Below are 16590 nucleotides of genomic sequence, written 5' to 3' on the forward strand. Positions count from 1 at the left end.
CCTTATGATTTTACTTGAGGTACTGAACAGATGAGCTGGATGCACTTGTCTGCCGACAGCCTTGTGACACCCATGTTTTGTAAGCCTGCTTCATGTCTTTCAATCGAAATGATTAATCAAAGAATGAATGGGTAAGTTATTTTGCATGTGTTGAATATTTACATCTACGTGTCTGAACACAGCCCAGACCGTCACACTAACAAACCTCCCTTCCATTGACTCCATCTACACCTCACGTTGCCTTGGCAAGACCAGCAGCATAACCAAGGACCAGTCGCACCCTGGTCACTCCCTCTTCTCCCCTCTCCCATCAGGCAAGACATACAGAAGTGTGAAAACCTGACCTGAAACGTCACTTATTCCTTCGCTCCATAGATGCTGCCTCACCCACTGAGTTTCTCCAGCATTTTTGTCTACCTCCAGATTCAGGGACAGTTTCTTCTCAGCTGTTATCGGGCAACTGTACCATCCTATCCACAACTAGAGAGCGGTCTTGAGCTACCATCTACCTCATTGAAGACCCTCGGACTATTTTTAATTTAACTTTACCTTGCATTAAGCATTACACCCTTTATCCTGTATCTACAGTATCTGTGGACAGCTTGATTGTAATCCTGTATAGTCTTCACTGATAATGGCTTGTAGACTCTAGAGTTTAAAAGGATGAGAGGGAATCTTATTGAAACATATAAGATTGTTAAGGGTTACACGCTGGAGGCAGGAAACATGTTCGCGATGTTGGGGGAGTCCAGAACCAGAGGCCACCGTTTAAGAATAAGGGGTAAACCATTTAGAACGGAGACGAGGATGCTCTTTTTCTCACAGAGAGTTGTGAGTCTGTGGAATTCTCTGCTTCAGAGGGCGGTGGAGGCCGGTTCTCTGGATACTTTCAAGAGAGAGCTAGATAGGGCTCTTAAAGATAGCGGAGTCAAGGGGTATGGGGAGAAGGCAGGAACGGGGTACTGATTGGGGATGATCAGCCATGATCACATTGAATGGCAGTGCTGGCTCGAAGGGCCGAATGGCCTACTCCTGCACCTATTGTCTATTGCCACGCAACAATAAAGCTTTTCACTGAACATCGATACACATGACAATAATAAACTAAACTAATCTTGTTTTCAACTTGCTTCTAGTGGTGGAATGATCTGCCCAAAAACCATCAGGAGGGTAAAGTTACCTGGCCTCCTCTACCGGCTACATATTCACTGTTCTCAAGCTGCTGCTGTTAATGTGCCATTTCTGTTTGTGAAGGTAGGCAACGTCATAGCTAATTTCTGCACAGTGTCCTTCATTAACTGACCAAGCTTTTAATCTTGCACTCAAGCAACCCAAGATGGTGGTGGCCCGTCCCTAACGAGGGGGGAAAAGGGGGGGGGGAAACGCTTTTGGTCGCCTCCTCGACGGAGAGGCTACTTTTTCCATGTCGCCTCCCTCACGGCCTAACAGCTTGGATTGGAGCGGCCTTTCCCGGAGTCAGGCCCAGAGCTACACAGGCAGGCGCAGCGTGGACTTTTTCCATCGAGGAGCGGGTGAACCCTTGCCGGGGGTCGCCAGGGAAGAGTGCTCCGATCGCTGGCCTGGTGACTTTGGCATCATGGGGCTGTGGTCTGCGGGGCTTCTAGCTGCGGGCGTGGCGTGGACTTGCCACCCGGAGCCTGGGATCCCTTGCTGGGGATCGCCGGAGAAGATCTCCGACCGCCGGCCTGCCTGCGGCCTATAACATCCTGAAGCCGCGGTCTCTGGTAGGAAAGTGCCGATTCGGCCACTCCAAGCCGCGGAGTGGGTTTGACCGTCCCGACGTCGGAGTTTGGATCATCCCGACGAGAGGGCCTGTACATCGGGCCGTCCATAGCGGCGACTACGGAGGGTTCATGGCCCCGATCACGGATCAAAGACTGGCTGAACTTTGTTGCCTTCCACCACAGTGGAGAATGCTGTGGTAGATTTTTCTGTTAAATTCTATTGCATATTGTGTGTTCTCTTTTTAAGTGTATCGCTGCTGGCAAATTCATTTCACTGCATGTGACGAATAAAATTGACTTTGACTTTGACGATGGCGGGTTGTGCAGTCTCCATTCTGGTGAGTTCTGACATGGCTCACGAGTCCAAGTCGTGAAGAGCACACTCGAGGGCAGTGGGTGCAGAAGAAGGACATTGCTGGCGGGTTCTGGGTGGCAGCTTTCCTCCTCTCCCTGGCTTTGCTAGCTCTAGGTGGCATTCCTCGAAGCTGCTGGCTGCTGTTCGCACTGCTGCACGCCAGCGTGTTCTGTCGCTGGCCCAGGCTTCCAGTTGCTTGGCCACAAGGCCACAATAGTGGAGATGGTCCTTGCCACAATCTTTGCACCACTTGCTGGGACACCCACAGTCGCTTTGTCCCTGGGAGAGCATGCTGTAGATGACCTGTCGAGGTATGCGGGGCAAACAAACCAAGGTACACAACACCTAAAATGTTAATTGTCCCTAATCATCAGTGTGTGTTTTTACACTTCAGTACCATGGCCTGAAGTGAGAGGAGAGAAGATGGGGTGACTGGTGTGAGACTAGTCCCTGATTATGCTGCTGGCCTTGCCGAGGCAGCGTGGAGTCAATGGAAGGGAGGTTGGTCTGGGCTGCGTCCACAATTGAAGGAAGTATCTCTGAAAGCTCTCGGGTTGGGTTGAGGTGGGCGTGATGGATCGGGAACCTCTCCAGTAGACCGAGCATGCAGGCCGACCGGACTTTGGGCTTGTAGAAATGGCGCCAAAACTGTGGCGGCGCCCTCATGTGTAAATATGCAACAAGAATCTGACTGTGGAGTTGCAGCTGCGACAAATAAATGCCACTGAAACATTGAAGTTATGACCACTGCACTCCTGACCTCGAGCCCAGCCTCATTAAGTTAGCTCAGGCGTGCTTGGTGTATAAGTAGGCCTGTGCTAAGCAACTTCCAGCTAAATCCCAATGTCACCTAGCAACCACATGAAACAAACACCCGACACTTGAGCTCGCCAGTAATCACTGGGTTCGACCTGGAGTTTGGAAGAACAAAGTTTTGTGCGTTAAAGTCTCCTCGGCCGGGCCTGCGAACGTTTGGGACTGAGCGGGGCAGAGGTCGGGATGTCAGATTCCGGGATGGTCTAGACACAAGCGGTCATCACAATCTCCAGACCATGTCTAGACCGTTCGGCAGCCGGAAAAAGCGAGTGACATTCGGAGGGCTGCAAACCTACAGTGAGTAACCAACCGCACACATCCTAACACTGGCCTTCAATGCAACCAGTGAATGGCCTGCACAGCCTGGTTTAGTTTAGCTTAATTTAGAGGTACAGGCCATTAGAGGTGGGCGGAAACAGGCCATTCAGCCCACCGAGTCCGCGCCGACCAGTGATCCCCGCACATTAACGCTATCACGCACACACTAGGGACAATTTGCAATTTTACAGAAGCCAATTAACCTACAAACCTACACGTCTTTGGAGTGTGGGATGAAACCGGAGCACCCGGGAAGAAACCCACGCAGGTCACGGGGAGAACGTACAAACTCTGTACAAATGAACTGCAGATGCTGGTTTAAACTGAAGATGAACCCAAAATGCTGGAAGTCTGAAGAAGGGTCTCGACCCAAAACGTCACCCACCCAGTCCTTCTCTCCAGAGATGCTGCCTGTCCCGCTGAGTTACTCCAGCATTTTGTGTCTATCTTCCATCTATCTATACACTGTGAATGGCTTAATTGTCTTTCTGCTGACTGGATAGCATGCAACAAAAGCTTTTCACTGTACCTCGGTACACGTGACAATAAACTCAGCTGAGTTAACCTCCTGTATAATAACCTGATAATACCTGTATAATAACCTACTTTTGTCGCCTGCTGAATTTACCTGCTGTGTTGATCTGGGCGGCACGGTGGCGCAGTAGTAGAGTTGCTGCCTCACGACGCCAGAGACCCGGGTTCAAGCCTGACTACGGGCGCTGTCTGTGCAGAGTTTGTACGTGCTCCCCATGATCGCGTGGGTTTTCTCCGAGATCTCCGGTTTCCTCCCACACTCCAAAGACGAACAGTTTGTAGGTTGAAGGTAGACACAAAATGCTGGAGTAACTCAGCGGGACAGGCAGTCGTTCCTTCTCTCCAGAGATGCTGCCCGTCCCGCTGAGTTACTCCAGCATTTTGTATCCACCTTTGCTATAAACCAGCATCTTTCCCACACATGTTTGTAGGTTAATTGGCTTGGTGTAAATTGCAAATTGTCCCGACGAGAGTATTAGAATGCGGGAGTCGCAGATCGATGCGGACTCGGTACAATTGGCTTCGGCACAAAGATTGTAAATTGTCCCTCCTGTGCAGGATAGTGATAGTGCTGGTCATCGCGCATCTGGTGGTCTGAAAGGCCTGTTTCCTGTTTCCGCGTTGTATCTCTAAACTAAACTAAACTACACACATCAGCTCTCAAAGCAGGTTCACTTATAACCCAGGTACACAAAATTGCTGGGGAAACTCAGCGGGTGCAGCAGCATCTATGGAGCGAAGGAAATAGGCGACGTCGCCTATTTCCTTCGCTCCAAAGATGCTGCTGCACCCGCTGAGTTTCCCCAGCAATTTTGTGTACCTTCGATATTCCAGCATCTGCAGTTCCCTTTTGATCACTTATAACCCTTCTCATGTCCTTCCTCTAACAGGGGCAAAGGCTGGTGAAAGCCCACATCACCATGGTACTGTAATCCGGACCCACTTCGCGTCCCTGGTCAAAGAGATAAAGTTATCTTCCCCCTTTTACCGGGCTCTGAAGGAGAAGGGAGTCTTAACCACCGAGCAAGTGGGGCAGATTGAGGTAGGGATCATCTTTGAGTTTTGTTTTGATTTATGTTGATTACAGCCACGATCACATTGAATGGTGGTGCTGGCTTGAAGGGCCGAATGGCCTACTCCTGCACCTATTGTCTATTGTCTATTGTCTATTGTTCTCCTTTGAATGTTGGCGCTGTCACTCGCCAACCGTACAGAAGAAAAGAACTGAACAGATAAATACACAGATAAAACAGCGTGGACTCTCCTATATGTCGGCGAGAACAAGAGCAGGCTCAGCGATCGTTTATAGACATAAAATGCTGGAGTAATTCAGCGGGTCAGGCAGCATCTCTACAGAGAAGGTACGCAAAAATGCTGCAGAAACTCAGCGGGTGCAGCAGCATCTATGGAGCGAAGGAAATAGGCAAGTTTCGGCCCGAAACGTTGCCTATTTCCTTCGCTCCATATATGCTGCTGCACCCGCTGAGTTTCTCCAGCATTTTTGTGTACCTTCGCTTTTCCAGCATCTGCAGTTCCTTCTTAAACTCTCTAGAGAGAAGGAATGGGTGACGTTTTGGGTCGAGACCCTGCTTCAGACTGGTTAGGGATAAGGGAAACCAGAGATATAGAAGGTACACAAAAATGCTGGAGGAACTCAGCGGGTGCAGCAGCATCTATGGAGCGAAGGAAATAGGCGACGTTTCGGGCAGAGATATAGATGTTGATGTGGAGAGGTAAAGACAGTGAATGAAAGATATGCAAAAAAGTAACGATAACAAAGGAAACAGGCCATTGTAAGCTGTTTGTTGAGTGAAAATGAGAAGCTGGTGTGACTTGGGTGGGGGAGGGATAGAGAGAGAGGGAATGCCGGGGCTACCTGAAGTGAGAGAAATCAATATTCATACCACTGGGCTGTAAGCTGCCCAAGCGAAGTATGAGATGCAGTTCCTCCAATTTGCGTTTAGCTTCATTCTGACAATGGAGGAGACTGAGGACAGAAAGGTCTGTGTTGGAATGGGAATGAGAATCAAAGTGTCCAGCAACCAGGAGATCAGGGTGGTTTAGGCGGGCTGAGTGAAGGTGTTCCGCGAAACGATCGCCCAGTCTGCGTTTGGTCTCGCCGATGTATAAGAGTCCATCTCTAGAACAACGGATACAGTAGATGAGGTTGGAGGAGGTGCAAGTGAAACCGAAACGTTCCCTATTCCTTCTCTCCAGAGATGCTGCCTGTCCCGCTGAGTTACTATCTTCGAGCTTAGTTAGTTAGTTTATTTTTTTTATAGATTAAATTTTATTTTTTTTTAATTAGAAGCAAACATATTATAAAGTATAGTTACATATTGTAGTTTAAAAAAAACTTAGTTTATAGTTACATGTACCGAGGTACAGTGAGCAGAAAGTCAATACATGATTCAAATCAAGCCATCCACAGTGTAGATGCATGATAAAGGGAATAACGTTAATAGACAAAAGGGGCAGGAGTAGGCCATTTGGTCCTTCGAGCCAGCACCGCCATTCAATATGATCATGGCTGATCATCCCCAGTTTAGTGCCCTTTGTCCTCACCTTCCACCCTGCCAGCCGTCACACATACAGATAATCCTCCGACATTTTCGCTGCCTCCAATGGGATCCCACCACTGGCCACATCTTCCCATCTTCTCCCCTTTCGGCTTTCCACAGAGACCGCTCCCTCCATAACTCCCTGGTCAATTCCTCCCTTCCCACCCAAACCACGCCCTCCCCTGGTAATTTCCCTTGCAACTGCAGGAAATGCTACACTTGTCGCTTTACCTCCCCCCTTGACTCCATCCAAGGACCCAAGCAGTCGTTCCAGGTGCGGCAGAGGTTCACCTGCACCTCCTCCAACCTCATCTATTGCATCCACTGCTCTAGGTGTCAGCTGCTCAAAATCGGTGAGACCAAGCATAGGCTTTGCGATCGATTCGCCCAACACCTCCGCTCAGTTCGCAATAACCAACCTGATCACCCAGTGGCTCAGCACTTCAACTCCATCTCCCATTCCGAATCTGACCTTTCTGTCCTGGGCCTCCTCCATGGCCAGAGTGAGTCCCACCGTAAATTGGAGGAGCAGCACCTCATATTTCGCTTGGGCAGTTTGCACCCCAGCGGTAAGAACATTGACTTCTCCAATTTCAGGTAGTCCCTGCATTCCCCTTCCCAGCTCTCCCTCAGCCGACTGCCTCCACTTCCTTTCTTCTTCCCGCCCCCCCCCTCCCCCCCCACCCCCACATCAGTCCGAAGAAGGGTCTCGACCCGAAACGTCACCTATTCCTTCGCTCCATAGATGCTGTCTCACCCACTGAGTTTCTCCAGCATTTTTGTCTACCTTCGATTTTCCCAGCATCTCCAGTTCCTTCTTAAAGTTAACGTTTAGTGCAAGATAAACACCAGTGAGGGTGAATCAATAACCAAAGGTCTTAGGTCTAAGGTAAGAGGGGTGAGATTGAATAGGAACCAGAGGGGCAACATTTTCACTCAGAGGGTGGTGGTTGTATGGAACGAGCTGCCAGAGGAGAGAGTTTAGATAGGTACGATAACAACACTTAAAAGACAGTTGGACAGGAACGTGGATAGGAAAGGTCTAGAGGGATTTGGGCCAAACAAGGGTAAATGGGACTAGCTTAGATGGGGCATCTTGGTCAGCATGGGCAAGTTGGGCCGAAGGGCCTGGTTCTTTGCTGTACGACTATTTGGTGAACCTGACAGAATTGTGTCTGTCATTATGTGCTTTCTTACATCAAAGCTATCATGTAATGTACACTAGGAAAAATAATATACGTGACTTAATAAAAAATAAAGTAATTGGCCAAACTGACTGTAACCAGTGACTGGTGATCCACACAGCTAGAGAGCCTGCCGGAACTGAAGGTGGCCAAACTTCTTGAGATTGTTAAAAATGCTGAGAGCCACGTGTTCGAGTCGTTTTGCAGCGTTCTGGGGGAGCTGGGATATTGGTACCTCGCTCAGACTCTTCGAACGGCCACTGAAGACAAGGACTGGACATATGCAGGTAAGGAACAAACAGAATTGACTGGGACACAGAATGCTTGTGTAACTCAGCGGGACAGGCAGCATCTCTGGAGAGTAGGAATGGGTGATGTTTCGGGTCGAGGCCCTTCTTCAGACCGCGAGTCAGGGAGACACAGAGATATGGAAAGGTATGGTGTGAAAGCGAGACATCAAAGGGGATGCAGATCAAGGAAAATGTAGAATAGATCATTGTTAGCTAGGGGAAGGATCCTTCTGTAGTGTAGATACTTCTGATTTGGTTCAAGGTATCCAGGTCAGTGTATTGTCACATGTACATCCTTCTGATTTGGCAACAAGACACACAACCACATAAAAGTTCACATAAACATCCACCACAGTGGATTCCACATTCCTCACTGTGATGGAAGTCAATAAAGTTCAAGCTTCTTCCTCTTTGTTCTCCCGCGTTCGGGGCAGGCGAACCAACCGCAGTCGGGGCAATCAAAGCCCCCCCCCCCTCCCCCCGCAGCTCCCGTCGGGGTTGATCGAAACTCTCTCCGCGGCATGGAGCTCCCGAGTCGGCCTCTTTTTAACAGAGACCGCAGGCTTCATGATGTTAAATCCCACAGGCCCCGCGGTTGGAGCTGCGATCCGCGGCAAAGGGATTAACGTCCCGCAGACCGCCGCGGCTTGGAGCGCTTGGTCGGTCTCCAGGAAAGGCCGCCAACTCCACGATGTTAGGCCGCAGTGCGGACAGAGATACGATGCGGGAAAAAATCTCTGTCGAGGTAAGAGATTTAAAAAAAGTTTCCCCCAACATACTTTTTAATACATCCTAAATTTAACAAAAAGAAAGGACAGACAGACTGTTGGCGAGGCAGCCACTGCTGGTGGCGCACTTTGGTGCGATATTGGCCAATTCACAAATAATCTACCCTAGTAATCTTTTTAAGGCTCACAATTGTTTTTTCCCTAAAGATTATGTGAATTGATTTGCGACTATTTGATTTGCGACTATTTTGGGTCTGATATATTTTGAAATTATTTTTGAAATCTGGTTACAGTTTTGATTATGAAACCTGGCTACAGTTTTCCAAGATAAGAAAAGCAATCTTTTTTCTTCTTTAGTTTGGTTTATTGCCACGTGTACCAAGGTACAGTGAAAAGCGTTTTGTTGCGTGCAATCCAGTCAGCAGAAATATGATTACAATCGCGCCATCCAGTGTACAGATACAGGATAAAGGGAATAATGATTAGTGCAAGATAAAGTCCAGTAAATTCCTTCTCTCCAGAGATGCTGCCTCACCTGCTGAGTTACTCCAGCATTTTGTGTCTAAAGTCCAGTTCAATGGTTCTTTATTAGTCATATAAATCGATTGGTGTAGTGAAATGCATATTGCCATTGCAGCATATAAAAAATAATACAAACATAACAATAATAAAGAAATGTAAACATAAATAACATCCCCCCACAATGGTTCCCATTATGAGTGAAGGCTCAAAGTCCAGTCCCCATCCCCATGTCCACCCATAGTCGGGCCTATTTTGGCCTCCGCATTCGCCGCTACGTGTGATGGTGCTCCGGCGTCGGAAGAATCCTCACAGCGGCATGGGAAAACTGGAACAGCCGCTTCCTTACCGGAGACCGCGGCTTCGGAAGCCGACAGGCCGCGCTGGATGGAGCTCCACCACCGGCGATCTCGGCGAGAGATCCCAGGCTCCCGATGTGAAGTTCAGCGCCGCCGCACGCGGCTGGCCGCTCCACAGACGTAAAGTCCAATTACAGATAGTCCGAATGTCTCCAATGAGGTAGATAGTAAGATCAGGACCGCTCTCAAATTGTTGATAGGATGGTTCAGTTGCCCGATAACAGCTGGGAAGAAACTGTCCCTGAATCTGGAGGTGTGCGTTTTCACACTTCTGTACCTCTTGCCTGATGGGTGATGGGAGAAGAGGGAGTGAGACTGGTCCTTGATTATGCTGCTGGCCTTGCCGAGGCATTGTGAAGTGTAGATGGAGTCAATGGAAGGGAGGTTGGTTTGTGTGATGGTGCAGCAGTAGAGTTGCTGCCTAACAGCGCTGGAGAACCAAGTTCGATGCCGACTAGGGTGCTGTCTGTACAGAGTTTGTATGTTCTCCCTATAACCAAGTGGGTTTTCTCCGGGTGCTCCGGTTTCCTCCCACACTCCAAAGACGTGCAGGTTTGTAGTTTAATAGGCTTCTGTAAATTGTCCCTAGCATGTAGGATAGAACTAGTGTGCGGGACGATCGCTGGTCGGCACGGGCTCGGTGGGCGGAAGGACCTGTGTCCACGCTGTATCTCTAAACGAAACGAAACTGTAGAGACACTGATTTTTAACTTTCAATGATCCTTAGTTGCAAAATGAAAGTTAATATTGGAAGTGCAGTCAGCATCTGTGAGGACAAAGGATGACGTGTTAATATTTTCAGTGTGTTTCTCTTCATTTCTTAAACCGCGGCTGATTGATGAAGGTCGCACCTGAAACATCACACGCTGTTTTTATTCCTCATAAATAGTACTTAGAACAGTACAGCACAGGTATAAACCCTTAGACTCACAAACCTCCTCAGATGTTTCTATGAATAAAAAATGTCAGGCTTGCCTATAAACATAGAAAATAGGTGCATTTGGCCCTTCGAGCCAGCACCGCCATTCAATGTGATCATGGCTGATCATCCACAATTTGTAACCCGTGCCTGCCTTCACCCCATATCCCTTGATTCCGCTAGTCCTATCTAACTCTATGTCTATGTACAGATCTATCTAACTCTATGTCTATGTATAGACATCTTCAGGCATTGATTTAAACAGAAAAAAACACAAAGTGCTGGACTAACTCAGCGGCTCAGGCAGCATCTGTGGAGGGAATGTATAGACTACCTTTCTGGTTGGGACCACTCTTCAGACTGAAGAAGGGCTCTAACACAAAGCATCATCCATCAGTGTAAAGAAGGGTCCTGACCTGAAACGTCACCTAACCATTGAATGCAGAGAGTATACAGTTAAAGGCAATATATTTAACAGCATTGATGTTCAGCGGGATCTTGGAGTCCAGGTTCATTACACACTCAAGGTGACAGCACAAGTAGATAGGGTGGTAAAATATGCATTGCTGTGGGGTATTGAATACAGGAGTCAGGAAGTCATGATGCAGCTCTATAAGACTTTGGTTAGGCCACGTTTGGAGTATTGCGTACAGTTCTGGTTGCTCCATTACAACCAAGATGTGGAAGCTTTGGAGAGTGTGGGGAGGAGGTTTACCAGAATGTTGCCTGGATTAGTGGGTTTCAGTTACAGGGATTGTTTTATTTAGTAAGTCAGGTCGTCTATCCTACATCTCATTAATGTTTTTATTTTTGTGTGGAGTCCAGGTGGCTCCAAGCCAACACAGCTGCCAATGGGAGATTGGAGTTCTGTGAGGCGCAGTCATTCAATCCCTGACCCAGGTAAGGCTGCTCAATGCTTCAATGGCGCTTGATTGCCACATGGGCAAAACACAGTGAAATTATTTTTCAAGTCGCCAGATTTGGAGCCATTTCCAACGGTCCAAAGTCAGGTCTCATGGAGCGGCTCCCGATCCAGGCGAGCCCCAGGCTTCTGCAGGGCCTCCAGCCGTTGCCTACATCTGGGCCGTTCAGCGATCCCTCTCCTCGCCCATGAACATAAGCAAATTATAGACAGTGTATGAAGAGCATATAGATATGGGTTACATAGAAAACTGACATTTTTGACAATGGAGAAATTGGCTTATAGACAGTTCTCAGGATCGGAACCTTTATGTAACCTGCATGCTGCCTGTATTGTTAAGATTTTTGCATAAATGTTTAGTTTATGAACTCCATATTATCTTTTATAAAACCGTACACATAATCAGATACGGCGCGGAAAGAGGCCCTTCAGTCAATCGAGTCCCCAGCACCGAGCAGCGATCCCTGCCCATTACCACATTCCTACACAACAATTTACCATTATACCAAGCCAATTAGCCTACAAACCTGTATGTCTGTGGAGTGTGGGAGGAAACCGGAGATCCTGGAAAAACCCACGCAGGTCACAAGGAGAACGTACAAATTCTGTAGACAAGCACCTGTAGTCAGGCTTGAAGCCGGGTCCATGGCGCTGCAAGGTAGCAACTGTGCTGTGCAACCATGCTGCCTTCTGATGCTCATTTATTTCATCATTTATATTAATGTAAAGCATCACATGGCATTTATTACTGTACATGGATATGCAGGGAATGTTTCAGTTTAGTTTATTGTCATCTGAACCCAGGGGCGGAAATCTGGGGGGGGGGGACACACGATTACTTGGTGGCCACGCGAGCGTACACACACACACATGGCTTTGGCCCCTGACCTGGTTGGTGAGCGACTCTGAACTCAAGCAACAGCAGCTTCGCCTGCCCCAAATCGTGGGGCTTGAATCGGCCCGTTCGCGGGGCCTTTCATCGCCTGGCACGGCTTAAAACCGGCCGCGGGATCTTCCATCCCCCGGCGGGGGCTTCAACATCGGGAGCCTCGACGCAGCAATTTGACAGCAGGGAGGTGGAAGGTCCCGCGGCCAAGTCAAGCTCCGCTCTATGATCTTTGCTCCGCTCTATCCTCAGTCCCACCCCTCTACTTCTGCCTCTGACCGACACCTCCCTCCTCCAATCATCGCGCTGAATCATCATGTCCCGCCCCCCCCCCCCCCCCCCCCCCCATTGCCTGTGGACAAACGTCTCTCTCGTCCAATCGGCGTCCTCGATCATCTGTCCCACCCCCACTGTCTCGCCGAAAGCGGAGATTTTTAATAGATTTTTTTTTCACCGAATTTCAAAATCCAGATTACAAAACATGGGGGGCATTGTCCCCCACCTCACAAAACGTGGGAGGGACGTGTCGTTCCCCCCCGGGATTTCCACCCATGCCTGTACCGAGGTACAGTGAGAAGTTTTTGTTGCGTGCTAACGGAGGGATATGCACCATGCGCAGGCAGAGTTCAGTTTAACTTGGCGCTTCCATCAGCAGACATTGTGGGCAGAAGCGTCTGTACCTGCGCTGCACTGTTCTATGTTCGAGGGCAAGTTTATTTACAATACACATTGACTACGACACAACTAACTGCCGGCATTTTGAGTGCACTGACTGTCTTCATTTCATTTTGCCTTTGGTAGGACGCATTTCTATAAATGGTAAATCAACCATGAAAGAAATCTTTCTCTTTTCCAAAGAAGCCAATAAAAATCTGAAAGAAGACAACCTGGAGTTGGGACAAAAGGTGGAAATCATGAGGGAAGGATATTTACAAAGGTAAACCAGAAATACAAATTATTTTCAAAACAGAGGTTGAGAGCTTGTTTAGGTACATGAGCGACACAGTACAATCAACTTGGTTTAGTTTATTTGTACATGGGGAAACAGGCACTTTGGCCCACCTAGTCCGCGCTGACCAGCAATCCCTGGACACTACCCACTAGGGACAATTTACAATCTTTACTGAAGATAATTAGATGTTAGGCTCAACCTTATTCGCTGTCCACACCTCAACATTTTGGTGTAATCCGTAAACGTACTCATCAGACCACTTGCCTTCTCCTTTCTTTTCGAATGTCCTTTTTCTGCTACCATAACATTCCTGGTGGATGAACTGAACCGTCAAAGAGAATGAAAAGAAATGGGGAAGGAGGAATCATTAACATTGATGCACAAGATTGCAGATGCTAGAATCTCGAGGCGGGAGGAACTCAGTGGGTCTGGCAACATCTCTGGAGGGAATGGGCAGACGTTTTGGGTTGGCACCCCTCTTTAAACTGAGAATTCAGAGAAATAATTAATATTGTTCTAACATTGATCAAACTTCAATCACCTTTCCCATTTGGCATGTTCAACACTGCCCATGTGTAGGAAGGAACTGCATACTGGTTTAAACCAAAGATAGACACAAAATGCTGGAGTAACTCAGCAGCACAGGCAGCTTCTCTGGAGAGAAGGAATGAGTGACGTTTTGGGCCGAGACCCTTCTCCAGACTGAGAGTGGTGGGGGGGGGGGGGGCGGGTGGAAAGAGAGATAGAAAAATGTAGAATAGATCATTGTTAGCTAGGAGAAGGTAACAACAAAGCAAACAGAGATACAATGTAATCAGGGGACAGTCAGACTGGTCAGAAAACTGGGAAGAGGGAGGGATGGAGAGAGGGAAAGCAAGGGTCACTTGAAGGGCCCCAACTTGAAACGTCGTCTATCAATGTCTTCCAGAGATGCTGCCTGACTCCGAGTTACTCCAACCCTTTTTGTAAACCAGCATCTGCAGTTCCTTGTGACTGCATCTGTGTAATTAGGACAAGACTGCTTTAACGTGGCTTTATTTGATTTCAACCGCAGGTTACAAGTACTTGAAGAAGAATTAGCTTCTGTGACTCACGAAAGAGACAAGAATGTGAGGGAACGTGATATCACAATGTTAGAAATTCAAGAGCTACAAAATCTCAACTATGAGCTTCAGGAGCTGATAATAAAGCTGGAAAATTCTAATTTTAGTGAAATACGGAAATATCCTGGAATCAGTGTCGACTTTGTTCCTTGTCAGCCAATGACTGATGGGCAAATAAGGCTGCTGCTTACCATCAATCAACAAAGCCAAACAAGTGATTAAGTTGCATGCAAACAGGCCCTTCGGTCCACTGAGTCTGCACCGACCAGCAATCCCCATACACTAGTTCGACACGACACTCTAGGGACAATTTACAGAAGCCAATTAACCTACAAACCTGCAATTCTTGGGAATGCAAGAGGAAACCAGTCACAGGGAGAATGTACAAACAGCACCCATAGTCAGAATCGAACCCAGGTCTCTGGTGCTGTAAGGAAGCAACTCCAACGCTGCGCCACTGTGCCGCCCCCAATGATATCTATTGATTGTGATATTGTACTTGCAGACTGGCATTTTATTTGAAAGAAAATCAACTCACTAAAAGGATAAGCAAAACAAGATGCTGGTGGAACAGGCAGCATCTGTGGAGGGAAATGAACCGACAAGGTTTTGGGTTGGGACCCTTCTTCGAACTAATTAGATTGAATTTATTGAGAATTATCGCGGAGGATTAATTGAGAATTATTGAAAAATAAATTAAGGTGAAGCGAGAAATATGTTTCTGTTTAATTATGTAAATCGTTAACATTAATAACTCTTTCATTCAATACACAGCCTGAGTTGGTGTCAGGTTCAGCACAGGCATTATGGGCCTAAGGGCCTGTTCTACATTCTATGAGTTTTTTGTGTGGGTTGATCCCAGTATGCATGCATTTGGAATTAGCAAATAACTAGAAAAAAAAAGATTATTTAGTTTTTATAAAAAAATAAGCTCAAGCAGTGAATTTTATTTCAAATATTATGCAAAATAAATGATTGTGCAAGTTAGGGCATCACAACAAAATATGAACTTATGAATTACAAATATGAAATTAAGAACAAAATATAATATACTGAAGGCAGTATTTTTCAATTAAACACCTTGGGCTGGTTCTTAAAAGTTTTCCGTTCTCCTTGGAGGTCATTCCGGGGTGAAGCGCCAAGCTTCAGGCCTCGTGTCTGCCGCTCCTCTCCACTGCCGCAGGAGGCACACCTCGCCGCCCCAGCTATTTATCGATATCATTACATTCAGGGTCCACTCAATGCTGGAGCCACAACACCAGCGTTGGGCACCAGTTCTCAACCCCATACTAGACCAACTGCTGTCACATAGGACGCCTGGACCCCCAACGCAATATTGCACCACTAACCCGTAGCCCCCAAAGGAGGCGTGGTCCCCCAACTCAACCCGTTCCCAAACGTAAGTTTGCAGCGCTCCCCTGCCTCCCCCAGCACTGGACTTTAAAAAAAAATTGCAATTGCAATACCAATTCACCCTCCCCCTCCTGTCCTTCCAGGAGCTGGAGTAATGTTGTATCATGGCAACATTGTTGCAAATACCTGGTGGAGGACTGTGATATTGGTGGAAGCAGTGTTCCTGTATCACAACTTTGTATCAAAGTTTGTTGGAAGCTGGAGTAAGGATTTTAGCAGTAAAAATCTTGTTAAAGTTGCCTTTAAAAAAATTTAAAAACCTTGAAATATCAATAACTTGTGAAATATAACATCAAATGTGAAAAAACTTGATACAAATGACCACTGGAAAAAGCATAGTAAGATTCTGCAAAAGGTTTGTGGCATTGTGCACCGTTTTGACGTAGCTCCCGCGATCACAGACAGACAAACAAGTCGAGATTTTTAATAGTATATAGATCAGAGGTACAATGTGCTGCAAAGTTCTTCGAATTACTCTCTCTGCCCCTGCCTCGCTATTTCACTCTCATTTTTATGCAAGCAAGGGACTGAAGGACCCCTGGGTAGATGTGATACTAGACAGGATAGTGATTTTTGAGGGTGGACATGGATGAAAAGAGACAGTTTCTTGGGACACATTTAGCCTGCTGAGATTAAAGTGTGAATAACCAGTCTTTAGTTTAGTTTAAGAGATGGAGCTTGGAAACAGGCCCTTCGGCCTTATTCCATGCCAACCATCGATCCCCCGTACACGAATTCTATTTAACACACAATTTACAGAAGCCAATTAAACTACAAACGTGCACAACTTTGGAGTATGAGATGAAACCAGGACACCCAAAAAAAACCCACGTGGTCATGGGGAGAGCATACAAACTCTGCCCAGACAGCACCCGCAGTGGAACGTGGGTCTCTGGTGCTGTAAGGCAGCAACTTTAGTCCTTTGCAAAGAAAAAGAAAAAAAACCCCATGAATTTTAGATTTTTATTCTGAATGACTTGGAGCAT

General features: G+C 47.3%; 1 protein-coding gene across 1 annotated transcript; it reads left to right on the forward strand.

The window, feature by feature from the left end:
• Positions 1-2413: 2413 nt before the first annotated feature.
• LOC116971594 lies at positions 2414-14491 on the forward strand. The gene is made up of 7 exons (XM_033018829.1): positions 2414-2434; positions 2955-3213; positions 4659-4810; positions 7635-7800; positions 11154-11228; positions 12938-13073; positions 14143-14491. The coding sequence occupies exons 1-7, from the start codon at positions 2414-2416 to the stop codon at positions 14411-14413; spliced, it is 1080 nt and encodes a 359-aa protein (XP_032874720.1). The 3' UTR covers positions 14414-14491.
• Positions 14492-16590: the final 2099 nt, after the last annotated feature.

The sequence above is a fragment of the Amblyraja radiata genome, chromosome 3, assembly GCF_010909765.2.
Source record: "Amblyraja radiata isolate CabotCenter1 chromosome 3, sAmbRad1.1.pri, whole genome shotgun sequence".
Lineage (NCBI taxonomy): Eukaryota > Metazoa > Chordata > Chondrichthyes > Rajiformes > Rajidae > Amblyraja > Amblyraja radiata.

Coding starts and splice junctions, on each gene's coding strand:
- LOC116971594 (XM_033018829.1), top strand. CDS start 2,414: ATGCGGGGCAAACAAACCAAG. Junction 2,435..2,954: donor TGCGGGGCAAACAAACCAAG/GTACACAACACC, acceptor AATGTCACCTAG/CAACCACATGAAACAAACAC. Junction 11,229..12,937: donor TCATTCAATCCCTGACCCAG/GTAAGGCTGCTC, acceptor TGCCTTTGGTAG/GACGCATTTCTATAAATGGT.